The sequence below is a fragment of the Bombina bombina genome, chromosome 7, assembly GCF_027579735.1.
Source record: "Bombina bombina isolate aBomBom1 chromosome 7, aBomBom1.pri, whole genome shotgun sequence".
NCBI lineage: Eukaryota > Metazoa > Chordata > Amphibia > Anura > Bombinatoridae > Bombina > Bombina bombina.
In genome coordinates this window covers 136777151-136799810 of record NC_069505.1, presented here as the reverse complement: position 1 = coordinate 136799810, position 22660 = coordinate 136777151, and the positions used below count along the sequence as shown (strand labels likewise).

Here is a 22660-nt window from a genome sequence, read left to right as displayed (position 1 = left end):
TACTTGGAATTATATATATATATATACACACACACTGCTAAATGTATTCGTTGTGTGATCATGTATTTGGGTTATTGTGTTAGAGTCGTCACCCAGCTGCTATTTTACCGGCACAGCTGTAAATGATAAATATTAAATGCAGATATAGATACCCTGTTATGGTAAAACTGTTTCTAAGTGTGTGGGTGCTAAATTGGGAATAAAGGATCATATTTTAGTTTCAGAACTCTGTTATGTAATTATGTATCTACGTTATGCTCATTAGCAGGGTTGGCATTTTTTTCCAGTAAAGGTGGCCACCCTGTGTTTAATAGTGTTGGTTTTGTTAAGGTTGTGTGACTACATCCTACAATCATTTTTAGAAATGTGAAATCATTACATATATTATTAAACACCTATATGATTACATTTCTGTTGTAAATAGTGAGATAGATTTTGTACTTGGTGTGTACTATTCACTGCATGTATATTACTGTAATAAGGCCTAAGTATAACACATAACTCCCAATTAGCCCACCTAATATTTTCATTTCCTCTTAACATTAGATCTTACTTTGTGTTTAAGTGTTCAGTACCCATCCAGCGCAGTTCTTAATTCCTTTACTGCCCATAACCCTTTAACTGCCAGCAGGGGCTGAAACATACTGCCTAGCATTGCACCTAAGATGTTAAATACCACAGGGTTAAATACCCCTATTTCTGCCAAGAGGTTTATCTGCACACTCACCCCTCTACCAGTGCGTTATATTCTGACTTTATTTCATCACAGAGCATGACAAATAGTTTTTAGGATCTGTTTTTCAAATGTGTCAATCTCAAGAATGTTTAGAAATACCTAAATGTACCTGAAAACCAATTTAGTATAAAGCCCTTCACTTCGGTCTTCAAAACTGTAAGTAATTTATACTAAAGGTCATGTGAAAGTAGCTTTTAAACAGCTGTTTTATTACTGGCATGGTTAGTATTTATTTATATTTGAATTTAAGAGTTGGCTGTAGAGCATTCCTAAAAATTGCAGATCAGTCCAGTTTTGTTTCAAGATCACTTTTTTCTTCTATGTGGCAAATGATTTTGGTGCTGTTCACTGAAAAATTCAGGTTGGATGTTAATTACATGAAATTCCTCAAAAGCATGCAGTGTATTGGTATTTGTTTGCACAGAGATGTGATGCACAGTTACAGGATCACACTGCATTAGCACCAAACACATGAGACACCTAATTTGTCCTTCTCATGACTAATTCAGTTCAGAAGCCACAGTCATAACCGACACGGTCAAATTTATTATCTGTTGCAAAACATATAAAAAGTATTTGTGCTGCTCTGTATAACTCTATTCATTCTTGCTCAGCTCCAACAAGTGAGCCCACCCACATGACCGTTGAAGACGTCAGTGATACCACCATTACCTTGAAGTGGAGGCCACCAGAGAGGATTGGAGCAGGAGGACTTGATGGATACATTGTAGAATACTGCAAGGAGGGATGTAAGTTCCATGCTCACACTACATCCTGCTGCCTAGCTAACTAGCTTCTAAATATGTTTTACCCGTCTTGCCTTACCCTCGATTATACAGCACATCACTGAGGCCAGTTATATAACATGTAATCTCACATATAATTAATAATTATAGCCTCTATCTCATCATGCAATGACCAGCTATATGCCTGCTAACCCCATTGTAACTCATCTAGCTCATATATACTGACATTTATATATAATGTAACACCACATACAGATAGAAATAATATAGCCTGTATCTCATCATGCATTGACCAGCTATATGCCTTCTAACCCCATTGTAACTCATCTAGCTCATATATACAGATATTTATATACAATATAACACCACATACATATAGCAGCAATATAGCCTGTATCTCATCATGCAATGACCAGCTATTATATGCCTGCTAACCCCATTGTAACTCATCTAGCTCATATATACTGACATTTATATATAATGTAACACCACATACATATAGAAATAATATAGCCTGTATCTCATCATGCATTGACCAGCTATATGCCTGCTAACCCCATTGTAACTCATCTAGCTCATATATACTGACATTTATATATAATGTAACACCACATACAGATAGAAATAATATAGCCTGTATCTCATCATGCATTGACCAGCTATATGCCTTCTAACCCCATTGTAACTCATCTAGCTCATATATACTGACATTTATATATAATGTAACACCACATACATATAGAAATAATATAGCCTGTATCTCATCATGCATTGACCAGCTATATGCCTTCTAACCCCATTGTAACTCATCTAGCTCATATATACAGATATTTATATACAATATAACACCACATACATATAGCAGCAATATAGCCTGTATCTCATCATGCAATGACCAGCTATATGCCTTCTAATCCCATTGTAACTCATCTAGCTCATATATACAGATATTTATATACAATATAACACCACATACATATAGCAGCAATATAGCCTGTATCTCATCATGCAATGACCAGCTATATGCCTTCTAACCCCATTGTAACTCATCTAGCTCATATATACTGACATTTATATATAATGTAACACCACATACAGATAGAAATAATATAGCCTGTATCTCATCATGCATTGACCAGCTATATGCCTTCTAACCCCATTGTAACTCATCTAGCTCATATATACTGACATTTATATATAATGTAACACCACATACATATAGAAATAATATAGCCTGTATCTCATCATGCATTGACCAGCTATATGCCTTCTAACCCCATTGTAACTCATCTAGCTCATATATACAGATATTTATATACAATATAACACCACATACATATAGCAGCAATATAGCCTGTATCTCATCATGCAATGACCAGCTATATGCCTTCTAATCCCATTGTAACTCATCTAGCTCATATATACAGATATTTATATACAATATAACACCACATACATATAGCAGCAATATAGCCTGTATCTCATCATGCAATGACCAGCTATATGCCTTCTAACCCCATTGTAACTCATCTAGCTCATATATACTGACATTTATATATAATGTAACACCACATACAGATAGAAATAATATAGCCTGTATCTCATCATGCATTGACCAGCTATATGCCTTCTAACCCCATTGTAACTTATCTAGCTCATATATACAGATATTTATATACAATATAACACCACATACATATAGCAGCAATATAGCCTGTATCTCATCATGCAATGACCAGCTATATGCCTTCTAATCCCATTGTAACTCATCTAGCTCATATATACTGACCATTTATATATCATGTAACCCCACATACAGATAGAAACAATATAGCCTGTATCTCATCATGCAATGACCAGCTATATGCCTTCTAATCCCATTGTAACTCATCTAGCTCATATATACTGACATTTATATATAATGTAACACCACATACAGATAGAAATAATATAGCCTGTATCTCATCATGCATTGACCAGCTATATGCCTTCTAACCCCATTGTAACTTATCTAGCTCATATATACAGATATTTATATACAATATAACACCACATACATATAGCAGCAATATAGCCTGTATCTCATCATGCAATGACCAGCTATATGCCTTCTAATCCCATTGTAACTCATCTAGCTCATATATACTGACCATTTATATATCATGTAACCCCACATACAGATAGAAACAATATAGCCTGTATCTCATCATGCAATGACCAGCTATATGCCTTCTAACCCCATTGTAACTCATCTAGCTCATACTGTATATACTGACCATTTATATACAATGTAACCCCACATATAGATAGAAACAATATAGCCTGTATCTCATCATGCAATGACCAGCTATATGCCTTCTAACCCCATTGTAACTCATCTAGCTCATACTGTATATACTGACCATTTATATATCACGTAACCCCACATACAGATAGAAACAATATAGCCTGTAACTCATCATGCAATGACCAGTCATATACAATGTAATGCCACATACAGAGAACAGTTCTGTAGTCTATAAATCATTATGCAGGACTTGTTGTATACCTTGTAGCCCCACACACAGACAACAGTTCTATAACCCGTAATCTCACACAAGTTTTTTTTTTTTTTATTATTTAAATTCCTCATAACCCAAAACTGAGAAGGCAAATAGCTGATTTTAGGTGGCATTACACTAATACAGACATAGATTTAAGGGCATTTGAAACTTCACCCCTCACAGTCACCTTTGACAACATCCTCAATTTGCTGCGGTTGATGTAACGTAACAATATGTTAAGATTAGGACTGTCAACTCCTTATAAATTAGTACTTATGATCCAGAACACAGCTTTATAAAAAAACAAAATATATATAGTGCCCCTCTTAAATGATATGCCATACTTGTTACTTGTAGGTTATGCACACAATGTATTAACTTGTTATTTCTCTACATTTTAAAATTAATTCCCTTAGAAAATGTATGGTTTGTGTGGTCAGAAAACATTTAAAACTAACTTAATCGAGTAAATCTTGTATCAAAAGACACAAATTCTAGTGTTAGCTCACGTCCTACAACCCATAATAGTACAATAAGCACAATATAGATTGGGTGTATTTTGTAATACAGAGGGTGTAAGGCTAAACTATCCAATACTTTTATTGCTGTTGTGGTATGGGACAAGCACATTATAAATACCACAGCTTATTTGTAGAGAAGCTTGCATGTTATCCATCTATGGAATGAGTGGAGGAATTCTCGTTTTAAGCTGCCTGAAAATCCTGGCTTGGAATTCCTATTATCTAGGATTAGTGTTACCTGAGCTTGCAGCTCACTCTGTTTCCAACATCACACCGGATCATTTTGCATCCTGGCTCCCAGACAGCTGATAATAACTTAATGTGATTTTGATTGGATGGGAGCTGTGTGCCATCTCATTTTCCCAGGCCACTTACGAGCTGTGTTCTCTGCTTCACACCATTAAGCAGCCAGGGCAGTATTTCAAAGTGCTATTTAAATATAAAGAAGCAAAAAGAGAATTCACAGCTGCACAAGCAAATCCAGACATTTCCACTACTTGCACCCATCGACCACTATCTATAAAGCTCTCTTCACAGGATTCTGGAAGGGCACATTTTACCTTGATAGCTATGTATCTCGCTAAGAGACTACCCTACATTTCTATATACAAAAGAGACATACATTACAGCATATTGCTTAATAAATCAGCAGTTTAAAAGGTGTATTAAAAGTATGATGTAAAAACCAGCAATACAAAGTATATATCCATATATGGGTAGATTTTTCTTGTAGACATTTTACATCATGAAATGAGGATATCAACGAGAGTCCTTGGAGTTCTCATGTTCCTGGATGGAATTTCAACCACGATTATTGCTGACACAGAAACTCAGAAATTTACCAAGCTCCTTTTTCTTTAAACCTAAGAAGTATTGTTGTTGTATTTAGCATTAAAGGAATATGAAACCCAAAATGTTTCTTTCATGATTCAAATAGAGCACGTGATTGTAAAAAGCTTTCTAATTTACTTCTATTATCAATTTGTCTTTCTTCTCTTGGTATCTTTTGTTGAAAGGCAGGGATGTAAGCTTAAGAGCCTCCCCATTTCTGGAGCAGTATATGGCAGCAGTTTTGCAATAATGTTATACATTTGCAAGAGAACTAGATGACAGCACGATTTTCTTCTATGTAGTGCTCCAGACAAATAACTAGATAGCTCTTCAACAAAGAATATCATGGGAGCGAAGCAAATTTGATATAAAAAAGAAAAAAAAAGTAAATTGGAAACTTCTTATAAATGGTATTCTCTGTCTGAATCACAAAATATTTGTTTTGGGTTTCATATCCCTTTAAGCAGTAAAAAAGAAAACTTATTGGGAGATAGGCCAGAGGACACTCATTATTGTGCAATGCATTATGCAAAAGAACAATTCAAAACAATTCTTTGGAAATAGATTAGGAAAAATTCTACTTTGGTGTAAATACTACATGCTGCAATTACTAGCAAAAATATGAGCTCTGTATGCAGCGTATGGCTTAAACGGACATGAAACCCAAATTTCACATATAGCATGTCATTTTAAACATCTTTCCAATTTACTTTTATTATCTAATTTGCTTCATTCTCTTAAAATGCTTTGTTGAAAAGCATATCTAAATAGGCTCAGTAGCTGCTGATTGGTGGCTGCACATAGATGCCTCATGTGATTGGCTCACCCATGTTCATTTCTATTTTTCAACAAAGGATACCTAAACAATTAAACAAATTAGATAATCATAAAAGAAAAATTTTGGGTTTCATGTCCATTTAATACTTTTTTTTTATACAAGTAGAAAAATACAAAATTCAAGAACATATTCCAAAGTGGGGAGATTGTTCTTTGCCAGGAAAACCTTTGCGTATTACCTCATCCCTCTCAGTGGGGTCTTTTAAAGGACCTCTAAAAAGACAGGTTCATTTATTGCAGGGATTGAACAGATTTGTGGTTTCTTAGACAGTAAATCAAATTCTGAAAGGAATACTGAACCCAAATTTTTTCTTTCGTGATTCAGATAGAGCATGCAATTTTAAGCAACTGCCTAATTTACTCCTATTATCAATTTCTTTTCGTTCTCTTGCTATCTTTATTTGAAAAAGAAAGTCCAGGACCCTGGACAGCAATTGTTTATTGGTGAATTAATTTACCTACCAATCAGCAAAGAACAACCCATGTTGTTCATCAAAAATGGGCCGGCTTCTAAACTTACATTCTTGCTTTTCAAATAAAAATACCCAAGAGAATGAAGAACATTTGATAATAGGAGTAAATTATAAAGTTGCTTAAAATTTGCATACTCTATCTGAATCACAAAAGAAAAAAATGTGGGTTCAGTGTCCCTTAAAGTATCTCTTGATTTAGGCCAATTACTAATTAAATACAATGCCGACCCACCCTTTTTTTAAATGTATGGGACTAATTAAAAGGGGTCACTTCTTACTGAAGACATGGGCCTTACTTTAATTTATTATTGCCCTAAGCTCCAGAACGGCACATATGGTTTAAGGCAGCACCCAGGAGTTTTATGCACTATCTTCAACTCTATATCTGTGCTGTATTTTCCGCTTGATTCTATTGCCTTCTAAGTCTGCATATTTAGATAATTCCTACTTTGTGTTGTATAATACACTATGGGTTCCCATTTCTGCAGTCACTAATTTTTGTATTTCTGCAGCCACTGAGTGGGTTCCAGCCCTCATGGGTTTGACTGAAAGAACTTCCATAATGATCCGAGACCTGCCCACTGGGGAGAAACTCAGCTTCAGGGTGAAAGCGGTTAATTTAGCAGGTCCAAGTGAGCCTTGTACCCTTAAAGAGCCAGTAACCATCCGAGAGATCATGCGTGAGTTTGCCTCTACATATGGATCAACTGGATATAACAGTGTGACATGACAAATCAATAAAGATACAGTAGACAGATATACAGCATATATCTATAGATAGTTACTTGCTGGGAGAAAATGTTACCATTTTAATGAATGTTAAAGCCTAATTTATTATTCATCCTCTGTACTAGTCCAAGAGTAGATAGATAGATTAGTGCTCCGGAACTTGTTGGCGCTCTACAAATAACTGATAATAATAATTAGACAGATAGATAGATAGATAGATAGAGATTAGATAGACAGACAGAGATAGATAGATAGATAGATAGATAGATAGAGATTAGATAGATATAGATTCTATAAATTAGTGCTCCGGAACCTGTTTGCGCTCTTCAAATAACTGATAATAATAATTAAACAGATAGAGATTAGATAGACAGATAGATAGATAGATAGATAGAGATTAGATAGATAGATAGATAGATAGATAGATAGATAGAGATTAGATAGATAGCGATTAGACAGATAGATAGACAGAGGACAGATAGAGATTAGACAGATAGAGATTAGATAGATAGAGATTAGATAGACAGACAGATATAGATAGATAGATATTAGATAGATAGATAGAGATTAGATAGATATAGATTCGATAAATTAGTGCTCCGGAACCTGTTTGCGCTCTACAAATAACTGATAATAATAATTAAACAGATAGAGATTAGATAGACAGATAGATATATAGATAGATAGATAGATATATAGATATAGATTAGATAGATAGATAGAGATTAGATAGATAGAGATTAGACAGATAGATAGACAGAGGACAGATAGAGATTAGACAGATAGAGATTAGACAGATAGATAGAGATTAGGCAGATAGATAAATAGAGATTAGATAGATAGAGATTAGACAGATAGAGATTAGATTGATAGATAGATAGATAGATAGATAGATAGATAGATAGAGATTAGATAGATAGATGATAGAGTAAACTGATACACACCGATAAAGATAAAAGGAAGATAAATGAATAGTGAAACCTGACCCACACACGGATACATACATAGTGCGACTTGTACTCACAATGTGACACAACCACCTGATATGTATTTCCTTTCTCTGTGTATCTTTGGACTCATACAGAACGGCCGAAAATTTGGCTACCAAGATATCTCAGACAGAAACTTCTCAAGAGGGTTGGAGAGCAAGTGAACATCGTTATCCCATTCCAGGTACTTAGACTGATAGATAATATCAGGGGTATTATTGACATAGGATGCATTTGGTTATCTTCTTGTTGATCCCATAATTACCAATATTCCTATGTTGGGGAAAAATGTAAAATTTAAAGTGCAACAATAAAGATCTTTGTTAGAATAGCATAACATAAAACCCATTTTTTTTTTTTTTTGTGATTCATATAGAGCATACAGTTTTTAAAAAAATTCCAGTTTATTTTTAGTATCTCATTTGCTTTGTTCTCTTGATATCTTTTTTTGAAAAGCATACCTAGGTAGGCTCAGGAGCTAGCTGCTTATTGGTGGCTACACATATATGCCACTTGTCATTGGCTCACCAATGTGTTCAGCTAGCTCCCAGTAGTGCATTGCTGCTCCTTCAACAAAGGATACCAAGAGAATTTTGATAATAGAAGAAAATGTGAGTTTTATGTCCCTTTAAGATTGTGTAATAAAGGACATTTTAACCCAACACAATGAACTGTATACCAAACTGTTCTTTCAGCTATCTCTGGTAGCGGTCTCTCATCTTGAATCTAAGGGTTCCGATTATTAAGCAGCCCCATCATTTCAGGCTTGCCTGAAACGGAAGTTAAGAAGCAGCGGTCATCCAATCGGGATGAATGACAGCCCCTGCTAGCGACAAATTGGCCGCCAGTGAGCAGGAGGCGACATTGCACACACATTTCACTAGAAATGCTTGTGCAATGTTAAATTCCGACAGCGTATGTCCGCATTTAGCGAGGTCGAGCAGCAAATCACGTCCGCTCGACTATTAATAAGTCTTCCCCTAAATGTCATCTTTGCAAAGTTTACTTTATTTTGAAATGTACATTTATTCTAACTTTAATATAAATCCTATCTTTGTAAACTCTAGTTTATTCCACAGGCGCCTAGCATTGATCTGAAATGTTCTGCCTATCCCAAATCTATTTCGGACTTTGAGGCCACAAGTTATATTAAAGGGACAGTAAAGGTTCAGAATAATGTTATATAATTCTGCACACAGTACAGAATTATATAACATTATTTAAGCGGTAACTTAAAAAATCTAAAAGTATTTTCAGATGTTTTGAGTGAACATTGGACTCCGCTCCAGGATCTACTGAGCGGGTCTTGAATATCCAAAGTGCTTTGCGGGCTTGCTGGCTAGTCACAGCACGCCCGGTCACGCTATTGGAATAAATGTAGCTCGCTCCCGGCTACTAGACCAGAGCAGGAGAGAGTTACATTTATTCCAATAGCGCGACCGGGTGTGCTGTGACTAGCTAGCAAGCACGCAAAGCGCTTTGGATATTCAAGACCCGCTCAGAAGATCCTGGAGCGGAGTCCAACATTCACTGAAAACATCTGAAAATACTTTTACATTTTTGAAGTTACCGCTTAAATAATGTTATATAATTCTGCACTGTGTGCAGAATTATATAACATTATTCTGAACCTATACTGTCCCTTTAATAGTAATTTTGACTAAAACGAACAGTAAGCAGGTAGATAATTTAATGTTACGCATTATAAAACAACTTTGCAATATACTTTATGTATTTTGCCCCCTTTTGAGAATTGTGGATTTTCCAGTACTGAAAACTGAAAGAGCACACAGCAGGCTTCACAAGCCTAACATTGCCACATATCTCTCTCCAATATGCAGTTTATCTTATCTTTTTTGCTAAACTCAAACAATGGAGATTTTGTCTGACAGAGAAAAAACTTGACATCTTCAGGCTCAAGTCCAGATTGTCTTCTTCAAATAAGGAAAAAGGTGGTCCAAATTGACTATTGAAAAACAATTACAGTAAACTATGCCGATATATTAATTTATTGGAAGACTACAGAGAAATGTAATTACATTTACTGTACCATTATAGGGACATGAAACCTATTTTATTCCTTTCATGAATCAGATAGAGGATACAATTTAAAACAACTTTCCAATTTACTTCTGTTATCAAATTTGCTTCATTCTTATGATATCCTTTGTTGAAGGAGAAGAAATGCAATACTAGGAGTTAGCTGAACACATCACGTGAGCCAATGACAACAGGTGTATACTGTATATCCAGCCACCAATTGCCAGATATCTCCCAGTAGAGCATTGCTGCGTATGAGCCCTACCTAGGTATGTTTTTCAACAAAGGACACCAAGAGAACAAAGCACATTAGATAAAAAAAATAACATGGAAATTTGCATAGTGAGAGAAAAAAAAATTCACTTTACTGTCCCTTTAAGCGTTTCCCTACCTCAGGGTGTCAACGTGTTTCTCGCTAAGATGCTGTATAGCCCTGAATTAACATGTTATTTATGTTATTAAACAGCATTCTAATGCAGAATTAAATACTGACTCTAGATTAGAATATGTGTTTAAAGGGATAGACATGTGTGGGTGGGTAAAAGGTATTTGTTTTTTTCAGCAGCATACACACATATGCTGTGTGGGCCTGTGCACCAGCGTTCAAGCTCAGAGAGCTAGTGCTTGTGTGTATTGTGCCACTATTGACTCTCTGAAAAGGTGTGGTGTTTGAATACTGGTGCCCAGGCCTTCACAGGATATGTGCGTATGCCACTGCAAAACACTAATAGCTTTAACTGGAAGCTATTTTGCTCATTTATCTAGGGTCAGCGCTGCAGAATATGATGGCGCTTCATAAACAAAGTATAATAATAATAATTAAAAAACGGCATGCTGTAACAAAATAGAGTGTGCAATTGTTGCATTAAACGGACATTAAATTGCTAAATACAACTACAGTAGGGTGGTTATTGCATTTTCTCCTGTATCTGAAGCTCTCTTTAAAACTGTTCTCTTATTTTAACTCATTAGAGAATCCAGCTGGTAAAGCTCTGCATTTTATGCTGGGCGGCGCCATTTTGAAGCTCACGTATTGTTGCATCCTGTGATGGGATCAGTGCACATTCCCAGATCTGTCATTTGACAGCTGTACCTTTTACTTCAGTTTAGCTCACATAATAGAGAGCAGAAGTGTTACTTTTTTGCAGCTTTTTGCACAATTGCAAAAGTTACATAACAAATATAAGCTCCAAAATGGCGGCGCCCAGTGTGATAATAGAGAACTTCACTAACTAATACTTATAAGAGGTTCAAATAAGAGATTGACTTTGAAGACAGCTGCGGGCACAGAAGAGAAGACAATAGCTTGGTGAGTAGTAACCATGTTATTGGATTTGTACCCAGCAGCTTAATGTCCCTTTAAATTGTCCCCTTCCCAAATCAATGGGTGAAAGCAATAACATGACATTGAATTAAAAGGTTATTTATAGAGAAGGGATCGTTGTCCTCAATGCTGCACTGACAAATGAGTAGCCCTGAATGTCAGAGAAGTAGTTGGTGCTTGGCAGATGTATATCAAAATATGTTGGGTTTACCACAACTTCATTTAACCTCATTTGCCAAACAAATTAAAAGGCAAAATCCAAAAGTCCAGAAACACCTGTGAAATAGAACTAAAATTCTGTGTATGGGATGTCCCAATTTTGAAGGGGCATTTACCTTAGTGTAAAATAAATAACTTTCTCAATGTAGTGATCTTTGTTTTCTAAAATGACTGCTGCTCGCCTTTTAATAATTATCAGTTAATTGACAACATAGTATAAATTATACTTATTGTGCAGGCTTATTTTGGCCTAGTGTAATTTAGAAGTCAGTGTGCATGTCACATGCATCTCCCAGACTGCTAGAGGCTCATGACCAGATAAGCACAAACCACCAAGGCGCATGGGGGAGGTAAGAGTTAGAATGTTGTTTTATTACTTTCTAAGCTGAACTGTGGTGACTTCCCGACTGTTGGTGTTTATGAAGCTCTGAATGTGCCATAATATGTCATTTGTTTTTGTGCTTCAGGGGAAGCCACGCCCTATAGTTACATGGCTGAAGGATGGGAGTCCCATTGACCCAAAACAAGTTGGCATCCGGAATAGTGATGCCGACAGCATCTTGTTTATACGTAGTGCAGAGAGAAATCACTCTGGTGAATACAAGCTCCAAATACAGATTGAGAACTGTGAAGACACAGCCACCATCAAAATCCAGATTGTTGGTACGTGATGAAAGAACTGGTCTCCTTACATTAAAGGGAGACAAAGGAGGTGACAGTATTGTGTTCTGTTATGCCACAACATACTACTGCACTATTGCTTAACAACTAGTTTAAAGTCTGCTCCAGATTGGAATTATACTACTAGTCCTGAGCTAAACACTGCCAGTGATTGGCAGCTACACACATATATGCCTTTCATTATTTGCTCAGCAACCAGGGTCCACTCTTGACCAGTAGTGCATCGCTGGTTGAGAGATTACTTTATCTATGTGTTTAACCCAGTTAGTGGGGTTAGAACATGTACTGTTGAAGCAATAATGTGATACTAAACTGATCTGGCACATTAGTATTATTGTTTGTTAAGCTATATAAAAAATACTATAATGAATGAGCATTCCTTATGCTAAAGGTAATTTGTATCCTATTACCTATTATTTAGTTCAACACAGAAAAAAAATGCTAATTATAGTTTTAAAGGGACAAATACAAATAGCAGGTTACCGCTCCTCAAGCTATTGTTTTTATTCATTTGCCTGCATCTCTCTTCATAGTTTTTCTCTTATTTTAACCCTTCAAAAGTGCTGGTTAGTGACATTTTGCATCTTCACACTGTGAGCCGCCATCTTGGAATTGAAGTACTCTTGTTCTCTGTGACAGAAGTGGTGCATATTCACAGATCAGTGATGTTGTTGTCTTCTTGACAACCTGTATCATGCACTTCAGTTTACGCTGCACAATACAGAGCTTGAGCTGTACATTTTTGAAGCAGCTGCATTTCTTTATATAACTGAGGGATTTTGTTTTATATTTGTTATGTCACTTTTAAACTGTGTTAAAAAATGTAACTTCTGCTTTTTTTTGGGACCTAATCAATGTCACTGATCTGTAAAAGTGCACTGCTTCTGTCACAGAATGCAACACGTGTGTACCAAGATGGCAGCACCCAGTATAAAGATGCAGAGCGTTACCAGCTGGCTGCTGCATGTACAGAGGAGGAAAAACAATAGCATAACTAGAAGTAACCATGCTACTGAAGTTGTGCGCCACAGTTTAATGACCCTTTAAAGGACCACTGAATACAGAATATAGAATTACAAGTGCATAATATAAAGACAATGATTTAACACTTTCCGCGCCTTCAGGCTTGCCGGAAACATAAGTTAAAGGGACATAATACCCAAATGTTGAAACACTTGAAAGTGATGCAGCATAGCTGTAAAAAGCTGATTAGAAAATATCACCTGAACATCTCTATGTAAAAAAGAAAGATATTTTACCTCAAAAGTTCCCCAGTAGCCACATCCCATTGTAAAGGATTTCTAAGCAGCATATTAGTATGTCTGTCCTCGGACAGCTGAAAGGATGAGCCTCGTGAACTCTCATATTATTTCCCTATTCAGATTAGGGAATTTTACTATGAAATCTCATGAGAGTTAAGTCAAATCTCATGAGATCACAGTTAAAGAGTTTGTGAACTCAGCACTGCTAATGCTGATTGGCTGCTGTTCATTTCTTTATTTTATTTTTCTTTTTTTTGCCTGCAGCTGGGAGCAGCTGAGTATAACTTTTTATACAGCACTAACTCTGCTGAGCTGAGGAAATTGTGAGGTAAAATATCTTCCTTTTTTAGATAGAGATGTTCAGGTGATATTTTCCTGTCAGCTTTTTACAGTTATACTGCATCAGTTTCAAGCGATTTAGCATATGAGTATTATGTCCCTTTAAGAAGCAGCGGTCATAAGACCGCTGCTCCTTAACTTCTCCACCACCTCTGAGGCGGTGGACAGCAATTAGCCTGATCGGATATGACACTCCTTGCTAGAGGCCAATTGGCCGCAAATGTGCAGGGGGGCGGTTTTGCACAAGCATTTCACAAGAAATGCTTGTGCAATGATAAATGCCGACAGCGTATGCTGGCTACAGCGGATCATGTCCGTCCGACAAATGATAAATCGGCCCCTTACTCTGAATTTCAAATAAGCAGTAGATTTTTTTCTGACAAATACATTTTTTTCCTCATTTGCTGGCCATTTCTATCATGTGACAGCTATCAGCCAATCACAGACTAGTATTAATAATATACTCTATGAACTTGTGCACATTCTCAGTAGGAGCTGGTGCCTCAAAGTGTGTATATAAAAATAATTTTCAACATTTGTAAACAGAAGTAAATTTGAAAGTCTCTTAAAACTGCATGTTTTATCTAAATTATGGAAGTTTAATTTTGACTATAGTGTCCCTTTAAATCAGGGGTCGCCAACCTTTCGGACCTCAGGGACCACTGAACTCACAATTTTGAATCCTGTGGACCACTAACATTAATTTTTAAAAAAAGGTACAAACCTCTCTAAAGTCTGTGTATGTGTATGTATATATATACACACATAAACACACACATACTGTATATACACACACATACTGTACATAACTAGTATAACCATAGCTAAGTTTAGATATTTTTAAGAATTACTTTTTGGAATTAACTAACTGAATGACAGAACTGAGAGAATGCTTCCAAATGACAGATGAAAGGTGAGTGCAAACTTTTGAGCTGGAAACGGATTCAATTACTGGAATTCAGGTGGAATGGCTTTGTGCACGGGAAAATTATTAGAATGAAAAATAATTAGTATTTAATTTACAAAAAAAGTAGATGGAGGGAAGGAAGACAAACAGTGATGTAAGTCCATCTGAAGGAATTAGGAAAACTACTACAAAGAGACAGGTAAAGGGAAGAAAATAAATGAAAATATAAGAGAGAATTTTTTTTTTTAGATTTTCTTTTTTTATATACTTTAATTTCACTATTCCAAGCCAAGACTGTACCAACCTCTGCTGGCTTTAGAATGGAAGCATCTTTCATTGAGCAGCGTGCCTGGCGGGAGGAGTTAAAAATAAAATCTAGCTACGCAAGTTGCTCAGTACTACGCAAAGTGCGTAGGGAGATTGCAATTTAACTCCTCCTCCGTCGGTTTTCACTGATGTCCAGCCAGGCACTGTATGGAGTTGCGGCATGACGGGGGTGACACTTGATGGTGTCACGGACCACCAACATCTTCTCGTGGACCACCAGTTGGCGACCGCTACTTTAAATAACATCAAACTTTTTTCTCAAATAGACTTATGGGGCACATATCTACTTATTAATAGAAAGTATTTGCACCAAATGTAATGATACATCAAAGCTAAAAATGGGACTCAATAGGTTGGTGGAGGTTACAGACTTATATAATAAGGAATTTCAACATCAGAGCCTATACATTTATATCCTAAAAAACCATGAGAGTTAAACCCACAAGTTATATAACAATGGCAGTCTCTTTCATTGGTGTTTAAGAGTTAACTCATTAAGGTCTGATATATTGTATAATTTCAGACAAGCCCAGCGCCCCTCAGAATGTGAAGATTGTGGAAATTTGGGGCTTTAATGTGGCTCTGGAGTGGTCACCTCCTCAGGATGATGGGAATGCAGAAATAACAGGGTACACAGTCCAGAAAGCAGACAAAAAAACCATGGTAAGTGAAAAAGGAATCCTACAAACAAGGGTCACATTATACTGACTCATACAAAAGACAGCGTTAGATTCTAACTACTCAGATTTACAACATGACCTAATGAGAAGTGTTGAACTGGGTTATATATATATATATATATATATATATATATATATATATATATATATATATATATATATATATATATATATAGATATATAAACACACACACATTGGTGTATGTGTGTGTATATATATATATATATATATATATATAATATATATATATATATATATGTGTGTGTATGTATGCTCTTTCAGAACCATGATAGAACAAAATGTGAGTTTCATGTCCCTTTAAAGGGAAATTGTTCTCAAAAATGTTCTTTTATCCATTTGATAGGGAAGCATTTAAACATGCAAACATTCTTATTACCTGATTAAATATGAAGTAAACACTGTTTATATGTAATCTAACATAACACTTACTGATGTGCACATCCTACTATGCTCAAAGGTGATTCCTTTTAAAGCCCAATACATTAGCAGGAAGTACATATCAACCAAAGAGCATATACAGGAAATACCCATCAGCCAATGAGCATTAGTTGGAAGTGCCTATCAGCCAAAGCACAGTAGTAGGAAGTACTTATACTTCACTTCCCTTCATGCAAAAAGAAAGACATTTAACATGTTTAAATGCTGTTATTTCATATGAATTACAGATTTTTGAGTACAGTGTCCCTTTTACAAAAGCAAAGGATGGAGTCAAAGCAAAACTAAAGCAAGCCAGCTAATTAGTTTAACCCCTTAGCTGTTGAGCTATTTCACACCCCTTTGCTAGAGCTGGGTTTTTTTTTTAGTTCTAACCGAAAAACTCCAATGCACTACTCAAATTGTTTAAAAGTTGTTTTTTTTTAGTTGTATGCATTTGTTGCATTTATACATAAATTTGTGTTTGTTTTTATTTTAGGAATGGTTCACAGTCTATGAACATTACAGGCGTACTCACTGTGTGGTGTCTGACCTTGTCATGGGTAATGAGTACTACTTCAGAGTTTTCAGTGAGAACATGTGTGGACTGAGTGACAGCCCTGGGAATTCAAAGACCAGCGCATACATTCAGAAAAGCGGTAATGTTACGTGTGATTTTGCACACAACAGTGAATTAGCCACATAGAACACTAGAGGAACTGATGACGTTGGAGAGGCTTAAAGGGACAGTCTACTCCAGAATTATTGTTGTTTAAAAAGATAGATAATCCCTTTATTAACTATTCCCTAGTTTTGCACAGCCAACATGGTTATATTAATATAATTCTTACCGCTGTGATGACCTTGTATCTAAGCATCTTCTGACAGCCCCTTTATTTCAGTTATATTAACAGACTTGCATTTTAGCCAAATAGTGCCTTTTTAAGAAGTAACTCCACAGGCGTGAGCATAATGTAATCTATATGGCACACACAAACTAATGCCCTCTAGCGGCGAAAAACTGTCAAAAGCATTCAGATAAGAGGCGTCCTTCAAGGGTTTAGACATTAGTATATAAGCCTAACTGTTTAGCTTTCAACTAAGAATACCAAGAGGACAAAGCAAATTTGATGATAAAAGTAAATTGGAATGTTGTGTAAAATTACATGCCCTATCTAAATCATGAAAGTTTAATTTGACAAGACTGTCCCTTTTAAGCATGTACTATAAATAGAAATTACACTAATGTATCACATTTATTATGGCATAAATGTTTTGTTTTTGTTGCTATTTAATTGTCCTAGTTTTTATATAAGATATATGAATAATATAAAGTTGGTTTGTAATTTCTTACTAATCGAAATCTAATGGACTAGGGGAGGAAGTTTCTATCCCTATGAGGATAGATAGATAGATAGATAGATAGATAGATAGATAGATAGATGTGGAAAGGAGGTGATGTTGCGTTATGGTGAACAGCTGCCCAATAACTAATCTGTTTTCATTCCATGAGTCGTCATAATAATGTTTTAGAGAGTATTTAGAATAAAACTAAGAAATAGATCATCCTGATGGAGTGGGTGATAAACTCCAGATGGCACATTTATGATTAAACTTGTACTTTGCTGAATTCTGTGTCTACAAGTGGGCGTCAGGTCAGGCCTACGTTGGATGGAGGTAAAATATTAAATGCATTTCAGCAGACTCAGAATTGTATGTGTCATCACATGACTCTGTGCTTATGAAGTGCTGAGTTTGTATGACTTGTGTAAATTTATAACAATATGACCATAAGTACTTTTACTGTTTTAGCCACTCTGTTAGGCAGATGATCTGGGGTATTGAATCACTTGAAGGATAAGTTACCTATAATACTCTTGAAAATGCAGACTAAAGGCTTTATATATTTAATATAAATTATATCTAGGGGTGTGAGAGTGTGAAGTTTGTTAACAGTGCCCAACCATGTGTAGAGCTATGTAATTAGGTCTGCTTTTAGAGCAGTTAATCTCTAAGGTGTATATTTATAGAGTTGTGTTGGCATGTATGATATCGGCTATGTAAATTTGTTTATATATATGTAAGACCAGACTATAGGGCAAAATTTATCATCATTTCGGATGGACAGGTTTGCAAGTAGTGTACCTGTCTGCCTGCAGTCGCCATCTGCAATACTGCATCACATGACAAAATTTAACATTGCACAAGAAGTTTCTTGTGCAATGCCTCCCCCGCTCCTGAGCAACCAGTTGCGCACAAGATGGACATGTCAATCCCACTGAACGAACGAGTGTCGAGGGTGGTTTATCTCGCCACCTGGCGGAGAGGCAAAGGAATCAGCTTCTGCTTCTAAAATATGTGGCTGCTTGCTCATGCAAACCTGTTCTGCACAGCAAAGAAGCTGCAAATGCAGCGTCATAAATGTACCCTATATGTGTTGTGCACTTATCTGTGTATATGGCTATGTCTGTAAGGTTTTGCTTTTATATACTAAAATGTGCTTATCTTACCATTTACTGTATGCTTTTCAGGTACTTCCTACAAACCCCCCAATTATAAGGAGCATGAGTTTGATGAGGCCCCCAAGTTTACTCATCCTCTTGTGAGCCGCTCTGTTGTTGCTGGGTACAATGCAACCCTCAGCTGTGCTGTACGAGGATCACCCAAGGTATATAAAATATTGCACTAACATTGGCATGGGATACAGACTTCATACAACTCAGTCAGGTGTATGCTTTACATAGTGTGGTACAGTCTAGCAATGGATATGCTTCACATACATAAAGGCTTCTTTAGAGACCACCTGATACTGATGCCCCAGGCCTAACACAACAATCACTGCAACACTGATAGTTTATAATGATATGTGTGTGTTTATATGTGACAGGGTGGAAGGAAAGTGCTATATAGGTGTCTATATAGGACCCACGATACTTCAGTTTCCTTTCTGGAACCTGAGAGAATATACAGCCCATCATTTGAATTTGGTTTCTCAATTATTTCTGTGGTGCATCTGTATCTCTGGGTGTAGTAGATTCTCCATCCCACTTCCAGGTTTTATGCCACTAAGGGAATCTAGTCTGTCTTTTTTCTTTTGGGTTTTCCCAGAGCAGTTGGATTTGTCGTTTTGTTTGTGGATAAAGGGATAACATTTTTCTTCCATGATTCAGATAGAGCATACAGTTTTATAAACGTTCTAATTTACTTCTATTGTTAAATTTGTTTGGTTCTCTTGGTATCATTTGCTGAAAAGTATACCTAGGTAGGCTCAGGAACTGTGAGCTAGCTGCTCATTGGTGACTGCACATATTTGTTTATTGTCATTGGCTTATTCATGTGTTCAGCTAGCTCTCAGTAGTTCGTTGCTGCTCCTTTAATAAAGGATACATAGAGAATGAAGCAAAATTGATAATATATAATAATTGAAAAGTTGTTTAAAAAATTGTATGTTCTATCTGAATCATACAAGAAAGATTTGGGCTTCATGTCCCTTTAAGCAGATAAGCAAACCTGTTGCTCAGCTGTTCATTGAAAGCTTAGCTGCAGTCTCACTTCTTGCCAAAATAAACAGGTCACAGATATATATAAAACACAGAGATGCACTAAACACTCTAAAACCAAAATGAGTGCACAACCCACTCTGGGTGCCTGCCAGCACTCACAGACAGACAGCTGTGTGGCTGAATTTGCATTCACTGACTCAGTCAGTTAACCTCAGACAAGCCTGAGTGCAACATACAATGAGAACAATAACTCTCTTCTTTGTATGCTTTTAGCCTAGCTGTGTGCATCTGAGTTAGTGCTGGTCATTGTGTGGATAGATAGATGGATAGATAGATAGATAGATAGATAGATAGATAGATAGATAGGATAGAAAGTCCACAGTATATGCTAATAGAATATCAACCCTTTCTGCAGTTATCATCCCAAAATACCAAAATATAATAGAGCCATAATGAAATAATACTAACCCATCCTGTAGTTGCCATAGAGCAATAATGAAATAATACTAACCCATCCTGTAGTTGCCATAGAGCCATAATGAAATAATACCAACCCATCCTGTAATTGCCATAGAGCCATAATGAAATAATACCAACCCATCCTGTAGTTGCCATAGAGCCATAATGAAATAATACTAACCCATCCTGTAGTTGCCATAGAGCCATAATGAAATAATACCAACCCATCCTGTAGTTGCCATAGAGCCATAATGAAATAATACCAACCCATCCTGTAGTTGCCATAGAGCCATAATGAAATAATACTAAGCCATCCTGTAGTTGCCATAGAGCAGTGTTTCTCAGCTCCATTCCTCAGGACCCTTAACAGGCCAGAGTTTCATTAATCTTAAAGGGACATGAAACCCAAAAAAAATATTTCATGATTCAGATAGAGAATACAATTTTAAACAACTTTCAAATTTACTTCTATTGTCTAATCTGTTTTATTCTCATGGTATGCTTTGTTGAATGAGAAGCAATGCACTACTGGTTTCTAACTGAACACATGGGTGAGCCAATGACAATCGGTATATATATGCAGCCACCAATCAACAGCTAGAACCTAGGTTCTCTGCTGCACATGAACTTGCCTAGATAAACATTTCAGTAAAGGATAACAAGAGAAAGAAGCACATTAAATAATAGAAGTAAATTGGAAAGTTGTTTGAAATTGTATTCTCTATCTGAATCATGAAATAAATGTTTGGGTTTTATGACCCTTTAACTAGATCACAGGTGAAATAATCATCTGAAGGGTGAGAGTAGGTTAGTAACCATGGTTACTGATCAGCTGATTATTTCACCTGTGCTCTAGTTAAAGGGGCAGTACACTTACATACTAATGTTATATAATTCTGCACATAGTGCAGAATTATATAACATTAGCTTACCGGCACATTTATACTTTCAATTATTTCAGAGAAATTGTATGTAAAAACCTCATTTTACCAGAATGCCACTCCTTGCTCTACTGAGCTGGTCAGGTTTATACACAGCGCATTGCGGCAACACTGTCTAGTCACAGTGTGCCCGATCTCGCCATTAAAATGAATATAGCTCGCTCCCACTACTAGACCAGAGCGGAAACGAGCTACATTCATTTTAATGGCGCGACCGGCCTGTTAAGGGTCCTGAGGACTGGAGTTGAGAAACACTGCCATAGTATGTAGTTGCCATAGAATCATCCTGAAATACCGACCCATCCTGCAGTTGTCCTGAAATAATCCTGTAATCATTGTGGATAATTAACCTTTTTCAATGAAAATCATCCTAGGATAGTTCCTCTGAAGGCTCTAGAGTCATCTCGTTTAGATATTTTGGCCTGTAAGCATACTTAAGGATGGCTTTTGACTGAAAGATAGGCTGGTCTGGAGTCATCAATGACTTCAAAAAATGATGATCTTCCTGGAATCACCTGGACTAGGGTGGTTAAGAAACACAGAAGCAATTGCAGCTTGCAATCTTATTTAAATGATTTTATATCAGCTGATTTGGCAGTTGTAAAGGCTGGAGAAGGGAATCTTTTTATGTAATATTTGTCTCTCACACTTTGGGTGGAGTTTTGCTAAGCCTTGTTCTAATCAGCATTTAATTGTCTTAAAATATACATTGAACAAACAATATCATCCAGCACCCAGGTCACTTGCAAGCCATGTAGGGGTACCACCACACCCTACCAGTAATACCAAGAACAATCCAAAAGATGCGGCAGCTATCGGTGAAGTAGAATACATTTTATTTAAGCACAGCAAACAACAGCAACGTTTCGGGAACACCTTCCCTTAATCATGCATAAAACATTGTAGAGAAAACCATCCTAATATACCCTTCACCATCAGGGGGCAGTGAAGAGGTATTTCCTAGTTTAGGTATATGAATTTGATGTAATCCCTTGCTGTATATAATATATGTATCATTGATTTAATTAATCCTTTTTAAAAAAATGGAACTGTTTGTAAAAAATGCAACTTTTTGTAATTTTTATATTAACTTTTGTATCAGTTGTTTGTATATATATATGTGGTGACATTCTATTA

The 22660-nt window shown here is 36.3% G+C and overlaps 1 protein-coding gene across 1 annotated transcript in view; it reads left to right on the top strand.

Moving 5' to 3' along the window:
- The window catches only part of MYBPC3 (myosin binding protein C3), a 202124-nt gene that overhangs the window by 153144 nt on the left and 26320 nt on the right, over positions 1-22660 (top strand). The window contains 7 exon segments of the mRNA XM_053720336.1: positions 1351-1485; positions 7200-7367; positions 8501-8589; positions 12456-12651; positions 16028-16167; positions 17120-17279; positions 19152-19288. Coding sequence (XP_053576311.1) covers positions 1351-1485; positions 7200-7367; positions 8501-8589; positions 12456-12651; positions 16028-16167; positions 17120-17279; positions 19152-19288 — 1025 coding nt within the window.